Source organism: Dreissena polymorpha, chromosome 3 (assembly GCF_020536995.1).
Source record: "Dreissena polymorpha isolate Duluth1 chromosome 3, UMN_Dpol_1.0, whole genome shotgun sequence".
Lineage (NCBI taxonomy): Eukaryota > Metazoa > Mollusca > Bivalvia > Myida > Dreissenidae > Dreissena > Dreissena polymorpha.
Genome location: NC_068357.1, coordinates 87,860,966 through 87,874,944, shown reverse-complemented (window position 1 = coordinate 87,874,944; position 13,979 = coordinate 87,860,966). Strand labels below are relative to the sequence as shown.

General features: G+C 36.9%; 3 protein-coding genes across 4 annotated transcripts in view; 1 reads left to right on the top strand and 2 right to left on the bottom strand.

Annotated features, from left to right (window-relative positions):
• The window catches only part of LOC127875179 (uncharacterized), a 54,330-nt gene extending 51,276 nt beyond the window's left edge, over nt 1-3,054 (bottom strand). The window contains exon 1 of the mRNA XM_052420036.1: nt 3,030-3,054. Coding sequence (XP_052275996.1) covers nt 3,030-3,038 — 9 coding nt within the window. The 5' untranslated portion in view covers nt 3,039-3,054. The remainder of the gene's footprint in view (nt 1-3,029) is intronic.
• A 4,501-nt stretch (nt 3,055-7,555) lies between these two features.
• Nucleotides 7,556-7,897, bottom strand: LOC127872389 (uncharacterized protein C14orf119-like). Its single transcript, XM_052415719.1, has one exon. It carries the CDS (start codon nt 7,895-7,897, stop codon nt 7,556-7,558), a length of 342 nt encoding a protein of 113 aa, XP_052271679.1.
• A 294-nt stretch (nt 7,898-8,191) lies between these two features.
• Nucleotides 8,192-13,979, top strand: part of LOC127875160 (ribosome biogenesis protein NOP53-like) — a 46,871-nt gene continuing 41,083 nt past the window's right edge. Inside the window, exon 1 of one of the 2 annotated variants that reach the window (XM_052420017.1) lies at nt 8,192-8,285. In XM_052420017.1, coding sequence (XP_052275977.1) covers nt 8,230-8,285 — 56 coding nt within the window. In that variant the 5' untranslated portion in view covers nt 8,192-8,229. The remainder of the gene's footprint in view (nt 8,286-13,979) is intronic. The other variant, XM_052420018.1, reaches the window with a different exon arrangement.

Below are 13,979 nucleotides of genomic sequence, written 5' to 3'. Positions count from 1 at the left end.
GACGCCTGAATATTTCTGTCCATCAACGCACAGATCGTCAACCATAAATGTCTTTTTCTTTTTTTGTTTGCTAATTAATTTGTGAAAACGCTTCGTATCACTAGTTCTAGATGTCAATAATTCTCCCTGTCTTGAGCAAATCTCCTCGCTTGCTCACAACGATAAGAACTGCAAAATGACTTTTTTGCTTGTCTTATATTCACTAAGGTCAATTTATTATATTGTCATATTCTAAGTGGAAGAGGGCCATAATTGCGTATTGAGCGCTTATGTTTTAAAGAAGTTGTACTTAATAGACGATTATGAGTTCAGGTATATTTTCAACAATATCTTGAACATTTGTAAAGACATAAAACAAACTAATAAGATTTTATTTCAAGTTTGATAGCAATAGCTTGGGTGGGATGGTTTACCATCTTTAAAAAAAACTTTTTGGGTGAGTGGTGTGGAGAGAGGGGTATAATGTGGGTGTGTAGTCATTTACTAGATGATCTTTCAAAAATAAAGTTTTGTTGTTTTTTTTTTTTGGGGGGGGGGGGTGCTAGGGTGGGGCGTGGGGGTTAGTTTGGGTGGAGTCCATTGTGGTATGAGAGGTAAGTGTTGTTTTGTCAAAGTATGAATCAAATCTTTTCATAAATAAAGAAGTTATGGCAATTTTAGCAAAATTCATTAATTTGACCTGGAGTCAAGGTCATTCAAAGGTCAAGGTCAAATTCAACTTGCCAAGTACAGTACCCTTATGATAGTTATAAAGTATTTGAAGTTTGAAAGCAATAGCCTTGATACTTTAGAAGTAAAGTGGATCTAACCACAAAATTTAACAAATTTTCAAAGTTACTCAGACAAAATAGGATCATAATTGCGTTAAAAAGCCAACCAGAGTTATGCAACTTGCCCTGTTCAGTCCCCTTACGATAGTTAGCGAGTTTTCAAAGTCTGAAAGCAATAGCTATGATACTTAGGAGTAAAATGAACCAAAAGACAAAACTTTACAAAATGTTAAATTATCTAAGTATAAAAGGGGGCATTATTCTGTCAAAATGCCAGTCAGAGTAACATAACTTTGCCTGTTATGATAGTAAGTAAGTGTAGCAAGTATGAGAGCAATAGCTTTGATAATTTAGGAATAAAGTGAACCTAAACACAAAACTAAACCAAATTTTCAATTTTCTAAGTACAAAAAGGGAACATAATTCTTACAAAATGCTTGATACAGTTGTATACTCTTGTTTAAAGATAGGGGTCATGTTGGTAAAGAAGTATGCAAAACATGAAAGCAATATGTCAAAGGATATAAAAAATATTTGAGTTTGTACGCAAACTTTAACATAGATTTATCAATAATATGCATATTCTAAGTGAAAAAGGGACATAATTCTTACAAAATGCTTGATACAGTTGTCTGCTCTTGTTTATAGATTGGGGTCATGTTGGTAAAGAAGTATGCAAAATATAAAAGCAATATGTCAAGGAAAATAGAAAATATTTGAGGTGGTACGCAAACTTAAACATTCACACGCTCAAGCCGACGCCGGGGTGAGTAGGATATATATATTCGAGCTAAAAAGGGTTTGTTTATTAAAAAATCTTCGATCGATTTCTGTTAAATAGTTAAGCGTTTGCACAGCTTTCGATCGATAATATACAATAGAATAACATGTATTACCCAGATAGTATTCGATTTAATATTGAAATACACAGATCATAATGGTGGTGTGATCAAGTGTAAGCTTTTACATCTAGAGGTCCGGGATCCAATTCCTGAACCCACATTTTTATATTGTTATTAAAGTTATGGAAAACTATTCCAATGGAAAACTATTCCAAATATAAAAGTGTTGTCCATAAATAAATTAATGACATTTTTCAAAAATACTGTTCCTTTAAAGGTGGGAAACAAAACGAAAAATTGCAGCCAGCAGAACTAGATTTTACTGTGTTAAGATTTTCTTTATTGCTCTTTCATGGAGTATGAAAAAACACAACTTTCAGATTCCACAAATAAAAATGTCAAAGCCTGTTAACAATTATAAAATATCTGATCATCAAGATAAAAGATATAAGCAAAGACATGGTTATCTCCGTAAAAGCTGGGACCTTGCCTACGTTGAAGTAATTGCGATAAACAGAGACGGCATTCCATTTGTGTTTGGTGTTGGTGTAAAATAAAGTTATTAGTATATCAATGAGGTCAAAGATAGCGAATGCCTTTCTTTAGCAGTTCTTAGCTGCATCACAAGCAAATCAATTACGGGGAATTGCGCCAGATCTTGTGACGCATTTCGCATTATTAGATATTATTGACCGTATATCTATAAATACAGACCAGAAGAATGGAAATGAAATGATAACATAATAGTTAAGCGGCCACACACGAATCATCCGTTCATATTTGAAATACGCGAAAAGACGCATTTTGAAAAGACCTGTCTCAGTGGTTTGTTGGACATTGTTATTTGATTCGATTGTTAAAAGTATCGTGATTCATCGCGCTGATGCTTAATACATATGTCAATATGGTGGAATAATTCTTATTAAATTGATCAAAACTCGTACGTATCATGGAGTTGTTGAAAACACATAAAGAATCTATGATTGACACACCATAGTAATATCGAAGAATATCTTCATTTAAGATATTTATGGACAAAATAAAATTAACATTCACCTAGTAAACGCGATAGCGTTCCTATACTGATTCTTTTACTGAACGCGAACTGACCTTCATACTAGTCAATATTAATTGCCACCTTAAAGTCTTTTGATGATTTTTGCTTTGGCAGACTTTTGGCGTCAATAGTCCACTCTATCTTTTTAATAGCGAGAGTTTTCCTTCTGTCTATATTGATGCGCAAGGAATTTGGTGCGCAACATTCAAGCCCCGATATCAGACAGTTAATATCAACGGATTGCAATAATATTTACATACCTGTGTAGATAATTCATTTCTCAATAATGTTCCGTAAGAATTATGTAATGACTCTTTCAATTTTGCACGCCTGACCAATTTAAATCAACACACTACTCACATTTTCCATTCCAATTGCTGTGCCCGCTGTATACCGCAGGTAGATTTTAATCGATAACGCAGCCTATTACACCAAAATGCCTTCTTCTGATTGGTTGATATTTAAATATTTCATAACATGGCGAGAGGTCAGTGATTGTATTGCGATTTAAGCAGAAGTTTAACTAAAACAAATTATGCCTTTTAACTTCAATTCGACGCTATTTGAGGTAAAAATGGACTTCTTAACTAAAACTTTATGAGTTGGTAATGTTATTTTGCAATTTTAAGCATATTGATATAATAGTATTGTTTTTATTTTTCGTTATGGTTTTTACAGACCGGAGTTTCAGCGTTCAGATTTATTCTGAACGCGAATTATTTCAGCTAACCTTCATACCTTACGGGACCGAATGCAATCCATTTAAGTGAGGTTACGATTCCACTGCTGGAACCACGACTTGTTGAAAGACTTTTACACTTTTAACGTTCAATTTCGAAATTAATAAAAAATATTTTGGCCAAACCGAATATCAGGAAATGAAACAGCATTACTTATGTTATCTAAACTGTGCTAGTGCACATAATGCAAATATAGTAGTAATTACTTAATATGATAACAAGCCTTTAAGTACAAACGCGATGGCGACAATCTTCTAAATATGAACGGGCAAACACACATACCCTGTGTTGAAGTCAAGAGTTGGGTGTGAAACTGTTCTATACCTAAATCCTTTTCGTTAAGAGATACAATTGTTCCATGCTGAACACACAGCTAATATCGTTGTAAAACGCACCATACAGTCAAAGACCTATAGAATACATAGAATATAGGTCTTTGATACAGTGCACGTTTTCTATTTCGAAAAGTTTCTGGCCTAATAGCGGGAAATTTTATATGCAAATTCATTGGACGCTTTCAAAGGTACGGTGGCATAGAGGTTACATTAATTCCTCTTTTTTAAATTGCACTCCTCTTTTTTTCTATCTCGTGGCCTCGACTAAGTAACTCGAGGCCACGAGATAGAAAAAAGGAGTGTTAAATTAAATAAAAGAGGAGCGCAATTAAAAAAAGAGCGGTGCATTAAATGAAGGAAAGCTGCATTAAACAAAAAAGGAGATAAGTTTCGCTATATCGAGGGAACGACTTAGCTTACTTTTTGCCACGAGTTAGTCAGCCAATCAAATTGTTTCATATGGTCGTCCATGTTGATCTTTATACAAAGGGAAGTTATCATCACAGTAAAAGCCCGCTTTGACCAGCTATACATATGCGTACAGAATATTCTCACATGCTACGCAAAATTTGATTGGCTGACTACCTTGTTCCCTCGAAATAGCTAAAATTCTCTCCTAATTTGTTTAATGCATCCTCCTTTATTTACTGCACCGCTCTTTTAAACAAGAGGTCCTGAAAGGCCCAAAGCCGTTTACCTGAGATAAAAAGAAATGATCTGTTATTTGCAGCCCAAGGTATCAATGGAACAAATGTTCTAACCAAGTTTCATGAAGAATGAACAACAAATTCGATTGTTAAAATTATCGTGACTCATCGCGCTCATGCTTAATACATATGTCAATATGGTGGAATAATTCTTATTAAATTGATCAAAACTCGTACGTATCATGGAATTGTTGAAAACACATAAAGAATCTATGATTGACACACCATAGTAATATCGACGAATATCTTCATTTAAGATATTTATGGACAAAATAAAATTCACATTCACCTAGTAAACGCGATAGCGAACCTATACTGATTCTTTTACTGAACGCGATGACGGCCATGTTTTTCAACAGACCTGAACCATTTTGAACTCGTCTAATATATCATTGGGGCAAATCTTTTGACAAAGTTGCATGAAGATCCGACAATCAATGTGGTCGCTACAGTGTTAACAAGGCAAAAATTTATGACACACAACGGAAGACAGACAATTGACAAAAGGTGATCACAAAAGTTCACCATGAGCAAAAAATATTATGCTCATATAGATTGTCACCATGTTTGAAGATGATATTATTAAAACTAATTGAATAGACTAAATCAAGATATGATAACCACATTTGAACTCAGCAAGTGTCATTCAGATTGAACTAAAAATGTGACTAAAAGTATTCACAATTTTTCACTATAAACAACTGCAGACATACAAAAAACTACCACCACCCCGAGAGCCTTGTTCATAAAGAAACATGAACTATATTCAGACTCACCTTGCAATTATATTTCCAATTAAAAAATCAATAATCCGTTTTAAAACACAAATATTTGATAATGTGGGTTATTGGATTAAACAATAAAACCTAGAAATGTGTACCCTTCAAGGGAGAGTATCTTGAGCATACTAGTATGTTGATGAATAGAGTTCTCTCAAATTCCTGAGTAAGAGTTACTGCCCATTTAATAAATAGAAAGTTCTGAGATCACATCATTTCTGGCATTGGGTTTCAAGGCTTAAACCTACAGAAAAAATCGAAATTACAATATCTACATTTATCTGCAGATATATTGCTTAGTTATATAACAACGGCATCAAAAAATGTCTGAAAGAGGTAAACCAGCAGGAAGGAAGAGGAAAGCTCATACAAAACTGCCAGAAAATTAGGAAACCAGAGTGTTCACAAGCGTTTTTACTATATAAATATAAGAACCCCCCCTGGCGGCCATTATTTTTAAACCTATCCAAACCATTTTCGAACTCAACTGTCGTATCTAGGAAACAAATGTCCCGACCAAACTACATGAAGATTGGGCAAAAAATGTGTCTTCTAGACTGTTCACATGTTTTCACTATATACATATAGAGAAAACTGCCCCACCCCCTGGCGGCCATGTTTTTCCACCCATCAGGACCATTTTCGAACTCGTCCAAGATATCTATAAAATCGATGTTCAGAATTTTTTTATGATGATTAGGCAAAAAATGTGACTTCTAGAGTGTTCACAAGCTTTTTTACTATATAAATATAAGGAAAATGACCCCCCCCCCGTGGCGGCCATGTTTTTTTACCGATCCGAACCATTTTCGAACTCAACCGTCATATCCAGAAAACACATGTTTTGACCAAATTTCATAAATATTGGACCAAAAATATGACTTCTAGAGTGTTCACATGTTTTCACTATATAGATATAGAGCAACTGCCCCGCCCCCTGGCGGCCATGTTTTTTCGCCAATCTGGACCATTTTCGAACTCGTCTGAGATATCAATGAAACCAATGTTTTGACCAAGTTTCATGATGATTGGGCAAAAATGGTGACTTTTGTGTTTACAAAGTTTCTCTATAGCCATATAAAGAATACTGCCCCGCCCCTGGCGGCCATGTTTTTCAACGGAAACATTTTTGATATCAACCAATATATCATTTAGACAAACATTTTTACAAAGCTACATGAAGATTGGGCTTCAAGTGTGACTTCAACAGTGTTCACAAGGTTTTTATTTGTTTTGATCTAGTGACCTAGTTTTTGACCCAGCATGACCCAGTTTCGAACTAAGTCGAGGTATCAATGGGACAAATGTTCTGGCCAAGTTTCATGAAGATTGGACAATAAATGTGGCCTCGAGAGTGTTCACAAGGCAAAATGTTGACGCCGCACGCCGCACGACGGACAAAAGGCGATCACAAAAGCTCACCATGAGCACATAGTGCTCAGGTGAGCTAGAAATATAATACCAAATAACCACTTGGCAACAACTCCTTTAAGATGAAACATTTTACCAACTGACAAGTCTGCAAACACTACTTTAAGATGAAAAATGGTACAAACTAACCTTTCTGAAAACAATCCTTTAAGATGAAATATGCTTCCAACTTAGCATACCGCAAACACCTCTTAAAGATGAGATAATGGTACCAAATAACCATCCTGCAAACAATCATTTTAGATGAAACATGATATCAATAAAGAATTCTGCAAACACTTTGTACGTTGAAATATGACATCAATGTACCAATCTGCAAACACTCACTGTTAGATGAAATATGCCAACAACTAAACATTCTGAAAACACTCCTTTAAGCCTGGAACAAGAATATCCACCAAGCCACCACGGAAATGTTACAGCTACTTTGGATATGAGCTTCTATAACCACAATAAACAGAGATAGGTATATGAAACATGTACAATTAAAGTCTTTGAAGAAATGTCTAAGGTTATTGAAAGCTCTTGAAGGCATGTATAACGCTTTCATGGATGCAATTTGCTGAGCTGTTAAATATTTAGACTTAAAGTAACTTTATCATTTACAATGTATTGATTTTGATTGTGATATACCTCTAGTGCAGACACAATTTTAATATCAATTTCAGCAACAGCATTTAAAATAAATTCATGTATTGACAAATGTTAACAGAAACAGTACCACTCAACCACAGGAAATAATGAAATTATTGGTTTATACTAATTATACTATTGAACATCAAGTACCAGTGCATCTAGAAAACTGTTTAGCATAACAAATATCAACATTTTTTTATACATTGGGTGAATTTCTCAAACTCAAACATGTTAATAAATAATTAAGTATCTTTCAGATCACTCAGTTCCACTTTGTAACGATATCTGCAACGAAAACTGTCGTTCAAACTCGTTCACAAACTGAGAATCCACCTCCCTAAGTTTGATCATGAACATGTTCCTGTCAGCATGTGACCATGTGTCAAACCACTGATTGAACAATTTCATCTGGCACTGAAAAATACTGGGAGGTTTGTCATCAACGTTCATTGTCTGCATAGAGGTGAATAAAGAATCGAGATGACACGGTATGGCTTTGTCTAGGAGTTCCTTAAAAAAGTCATCTTTTTGCATTTTACTCCATCCCTGGAACCAGTGGATAATGCATTGTACTTCTTTCTCAGTAGGGGAGTACGACATGTTTGGTTGTGCATTGATATGCTGTGAGAAGATTCACAATTGTTTTGTGGTCTTTTCAAAAATGTATATCTCTTGCTCTACACTATCCTTCATTGATGTACAAACTGTAAAAAAGCAAGTAATGGTAAAACAAATTTTTAAAGTAAAATTCATTTTAATTATCAAATACTTACCTGCAATCGTATAGCTTTCTCCTTTCCAAAGGGAATTAACTCATCCGAAAAATTAACTGGGAACCAGCCACCCCCATACTGCAATATAGACTAAGTTAAACATAGTGCAATGCAACGATGTCAAAAACCAGTAACCAGCCCTCAATCTTCCTTCATTATATGTACAAACATATTAATCTAATAGCGGGGTGGGAGGTGGGACTTACCGATAGCAGGTAAGTATTTAATAATTAAAATGAATTTTACTTAAAAAAATTGTTTTAATGTCATAAATACGTTCCCTGATATCTTATAGCTGATTTTGCAGCTGCGGTGGGAAGGCTCGTATATATTTTCCCATCACAGTAGAATCCATAAACAGGGTTATCAGCTAAAGATAGCAAAACCCAAAACAAGGGTTATCAGCTAATGTTCGTTAAAACGGTATTATTTGTGAATTCTCGGACAGAGTAAATATGTCTATGTCGTAAAGAAGACACTACCGTTAGTGAAACCACAACAAGACCAAACATAAACAAATTGTATTGTTGGCACTTCAGAAAAAAAAGATAAAAAGATGAAAAAGGTGGTGAAAGAGTATGGTGTGATTAATATACGCCCACAAAACAGACAGAGCTCTTCATTCTTTGGTCAGATTCTAAAAAGGAATGAATCCTTAGATTGGAGATAAGAGTAAACATTCCTTAGTCGAGGTCTAACACCGAGAAAAAGAAGCCGCAGACACCCCCCCCCTTTGTAAGGGATAATAAAGAGTGTCTTTTTAGAACTTCGAATGGACTAACACTGCTGAGATAGAACTTCAAAGCCCCGATTGGCCATAGAAGTTTATCCTCATTTTCATGTCTACCAGTTTAAGAAAAACTTGGAAACTTGAAGATTTTTAGAAGCCATATAGACACAACAAAGTGAAGAAGACATTAGACCCAACTGAAATTGGTTGTATTCAACAGAAAAAGCACGAATTTCACTTCTCAGTATGGTAAAATCCATAATAAGAAGGAAAACCGTCTTAAAATTATATTGGAACTGTTAATAAGCCTGGTGAAAAGGTTCATATGAAGCTTAGTAAGCAACCCAATAACACAAGCCAAAACCTCTTAAGAAGGTAAAGGAACGAAAAACATAGTGTCGAAGTTCCATAAATTGTATCAGTTCCGAAATAGGTAAGACAGCACAGAGTTGTGATGACTTACAAAAGGTATACGAAAGCATAATCTGTATCCTTTGATGGAGATAAGAACAAATTTCTTATCAGCAAAGAAAAAGATGAGAAAAACCTCTATGCATCTAGCAGAGTGAATAAGGTAATGAATATGCTCTCAAATACCCAGTCAAACAAGCGATGTGTTTGTTAAACACTATGTTCCCATATATATGACCGTTGACCTTGAAGGATGACCTTGACCTTTCACCACTCAAAATGTGCAGCTCCGTGAGATACACATGCATGTCAAATATCAAGTTGCTAGCTTCAATATTGCAAAAGTGCCATTAAATGAGCTATTTTGACCCATATATTTGACCTTGAAGGATGACCTTGACCTTTCACCACTAAAAATTTGCAGCTCCATGAGATACCCAGACATGTAGTGTCACATGTTTGGATCAGTATAAAATATGTCTCTCTGATATTTGACCTGTTAAGAAGTTTCCTGAAATAATTGTACAGGAGACTTAAAAGGTCGTAGAACCATAATCCCATGGTTCAACATGTAAAGACCATGAAAATATGGCAAAAACTCACCAAGATATTCCAAAAGAATAGAATAAACGTAAGTATCCAGTTTATGTCAAGTGGACGAATGTATAACAATCGCACACGCTGCTGGATCGATTTCTGGGAACTGCATTCACGTTGTTCAGCATTTACAGTCAAACCTGTTCCAGAGACCACCTTTTAATAGAGACCACCTGTCCATAAAGACCACAACGATTTCCTCCCAATCCTTTCCATTCCTATCAATCGACCCTGCGAATAAAGACCACCTGTGAACAAAGACCACAACGACCAAATCCCTTGAGTGGTCTTTATTGACAGGTTAGACTGTACACTGCGATCTACGCTCGCATTTCGCTCATTACTAGCGATAGATGAGGAACAACGTTCCTCGATATTACTTTTCTGCTACATCAATTTGCAAAAACACTGCCGCGCATGCGCAAATAACATTTCATTTAAACCGAACGGAAAACTAATTCGACAGAAAGAACTTCAAGACAAAACCTCCAACAGGGCGGTGAGACGACCTGGTATGTGTAAGACGAAAAAAATTGATGTTCTTGCAAAGAGCGAATAAGTTCCTGGTTTCCTGATACAAGGAATGATAATATGTCCACCTCTGTGTCTGGAAGTAAACTACGCCCGATGTGTGTTAGTTGAAACCATCACAAAGGAGTCGTGAAAATGTGCTGTAAATGACAAACAGCTAAAAGAATGCTCGCTTTTCAAGATGTCTATGTGCAGGTGATATTCTTAGGATACCACATACTTAAGAATATCAGGATAAGTGGTTCTAGTCGTCTCTAACCTTCCCTGCTCGCATCTGTATAAGATGTAAGGAAGGTTGTGGTAGAAGAAGCTATACTCTTGCCAAGATAATCTTCTAGTCTAGACACCACTGAATAGTGGGAATTTTTAATGACAAAAAGATGGAAATCTGTGTCATTGAATAATCCTGAGATTAATTCCAATAAACTTAACAATAAAGCTGAAACGGACGTAAGAAAAGACGTCTCAGCAGAAAGACCGGTGACCGAACCGGTAAATACCGACAAATGGCCGGAACTATTAGACAAGGATGGGTGGGGAAAGAAATCACGGCAAGCCGAACTTTCCCACTCCCAACAGACTTGAAATTTGGTAGAATAGTAAAGTGTTGAACACTATTAAGTCTATGACCTATCTACAGTAGCCTCTTTCTTCAACCAATAAAAAAGCGCCTTTAAAATCCTGGAGAATAAAGGTCGTGACGTCATCGATTTGCGAAGTACGAAAATATGACTGAAAGTAGCACCTCCGGTATCGGAAGTGTGGTGGAAGAAAATGTGAAAACCCTAGGAGTAACCTTAAGGAGGTCCATCCTTGCCGGAAGAAGGCTTAGAAGTCTTCAAAGCTGGCTTGGTTAAGCCATTTATTTCAAGGATCCTAACCAGACAAATTCCGATAGGAATAAGACCAGTCATAGGAAGACGGCCTGTTAGGGCCAGAAGTGTAATAGAAGAAGAACTTTTAGAGGGAAAAGTTGTTCTTTCTAATAAACTTGTCTCCAACAAGGGAATCTTGAAGATGAAAAGAGAAGATCCCTCCAGATTTAAGTTTGATAGCTCCAAAACAATCTACAAGACTGTGGCCGCCATGCGGTCAAGCTGGTAGGCAATCCTATGTATCAGCCCTCTCTCAGTTATCAATTCTCCAACATACAGAAAATAACTGAGATAGTAATAAAAACAACTAGCATAGTAAGCGAAAGTATGATAATGTCAGAAATCTGACCCGGCAGTTTGGAAAAAAATAAATCCAAATTGTTAGTCGGGTCAGGTACAGGGGACTAGTAGCTTTTACCGCCATCAAGCGGTTTAGGCTAAGTCATGTCCTAAGGAACTTTCAATGACGATGGAGCAGCAATATTGTTGATTCCAGTAACTTGAAAACATTCACTGTCGTAGGAGCAATAGAAAAGCAGAAGTCGACACGAAATATCGTCTTGCTAATCCTGCTAGAGTCACGTTGGTTCCTTGACAGTGACTGCAAAGTATGTAGCCGACAGGTAAAGGCGGTTTAAAAATTCATCCTTAGGGTCTCGAACATAAATTATGATCTGATTAATAGAGGTCAAATAGTAATGTTTGACCTCAATGTTAAACCCCGAGCCCGCTTCAGCCGAACCATCTGCAATAGAGGTAGTCGTCTGTATGTAGCCGGCTGAGATAGAGGTAGAAATAACAGATAAGAGGTATTTCATACTCTTCTAGTATTCGTAGCTCATATCGAGCACCAGAATGGATTAACTGGTGAGGAAAATCAACCATAGACCAAGTCAGCGGGTATGATTTGGTAACCTCGCCAGTAGAACATCAGTATTGAAAAGCACAAAATGCCATGTAGATTGTTGAATCTATAAAATATTGGATTCAATAGAATCATAGCCAGGGGAATACAACTAGGTAATGTAGAAGATACCCATGAGGCTACAAAATATGACCGATGAAAACACAGTGTAATACCGGTGATTGGTAACTGGTGACCGGACCGGTCAATGACCCGTGACTGTAGCCAGCTTAACGGACCAGTCATAATATGACCGGTGAAGTAACCGGTTAAAGACATAGATATGGTGGAATCCATATGGCAAGAACTGCTCGGAAAAGAAGAGCTTGCCTAAAGTCCAATCCGATGGCGATGAGACATCATTAAAGCAGACGACGAAGAGTCATTAGATGATGTCCGAGGATGATAACAAAGAAGAGGAGGAAAAATAATCTGATGATGTTGAACTACTGCGGAAATGTTGTTCGGCTACGCTGGAAATAAGTTCCTCTATATAATAATAGTGTCTCCGTGAGAAATTGACGTGATCGCTTACGAGCGTATCGACACCGAGAAGTGCTCAATAAAGGAGAGGTGTGTTTCGACGACTATCATGTTGTGCTCAATGAAGAAGAGGCGTGTCCGATGTAGGGTATATCCTGTTGTATCTATGGTGGCAGCTCGTTGACGATGATGAGTCCTTCGACGAAGAAGAAGAATAGTCCGATGATGATGAAAGACTTCTTCTTATGACCGATGACAGGACCCCGGTGATGACCGGTGACCGGGTCGATCGATGCAGAGCCAAAGCTCAGTGATCTACATCCTCGGGCAAAGACTGACGTATGGCGGCCGCCATATGGTCTGACGTCGACCGACTGACGGCAAAAGCCGGTTTCAGTCAACGTCTTGCCCAGATGGCCAAAGACCGAAGTATGGCGGGAGCCATTAGTCTGACATCGACTGACGGCCAGCATAAAGCCCGTTTCGGTCAACGTCTTGGCCAATGTCCGTTCTTCTCAACTCTTGTATCTGCGACCATCATTTAGTTGAAATATGAAAAACAAGAGCTAAACACATTCAACAATAAACTGGTCATAGACCAGATTATCATACGGCACATAAAATCACTATTTTCCATAATGAAAATAATTAACATTCTCTCAGTTATAATTGGAAAGAGAAAGTCGATTGTATGTATAATACCACTGCCGTAGATCATAAATTAAAAAAAGTTTAATTCAAAACAGATGAAAAACTAGGCAAAAGCGTTCTTGAGTTATCATCTGGAAACAATTTTACTGTTTTGGGTCACCTTGACCTTTGACCTAGTGACTTGAAAATCAATATGGGTCATCTGCGAGTCATGATCAATGTACCTATGAAGTTTCATGATCCTAGGCGTAAGCCTTCTTGAGTTATCATCCGGAAACCATTTAACTATTTCGGGTCACCGTGACCTTGACCTTTGACCTAGTGACCTGAAAATCAATAGGGGTCATCTGCGAGTCATGATCGATCTACCCATGAAGTTTCATGATCCTAGGCATATGTGTTCTTGAGTTATCATCAGGAAACCATTTTACTAATTCGGATTACCGTTACCTTGACCTTTGACCTAGTGACCTCAAAATCAATAGGGGTCATCTGCAAGTCATGATCTATCTACCTATGAAGTTTCATGATCCTAGGCGTAGCGTTCTTGAGTTATCATCTGGAAACCATTTTACTATTTCGGGTCACCGTGACCTTGACCTTTGACCTAGTGACCTCAAAATCAATAGAGGTCATCTGCAAGTCATGATCAATCTACCTATGAAGTTTCATGATCCTAGGCATATGCGTTCTTGAGTTATCATCCAGAAACCATTTTACTATTTTG

What these genes read in the sequence shown, in the direction of transcription:
- LOC127872389 (XM_052415719.1), bottom strand. Translation starts at nt 7,897, where the DNA reads ATGTCGTACTCCCCTACTGAGAAAGAAGTACAATGCATTATCCACTGG.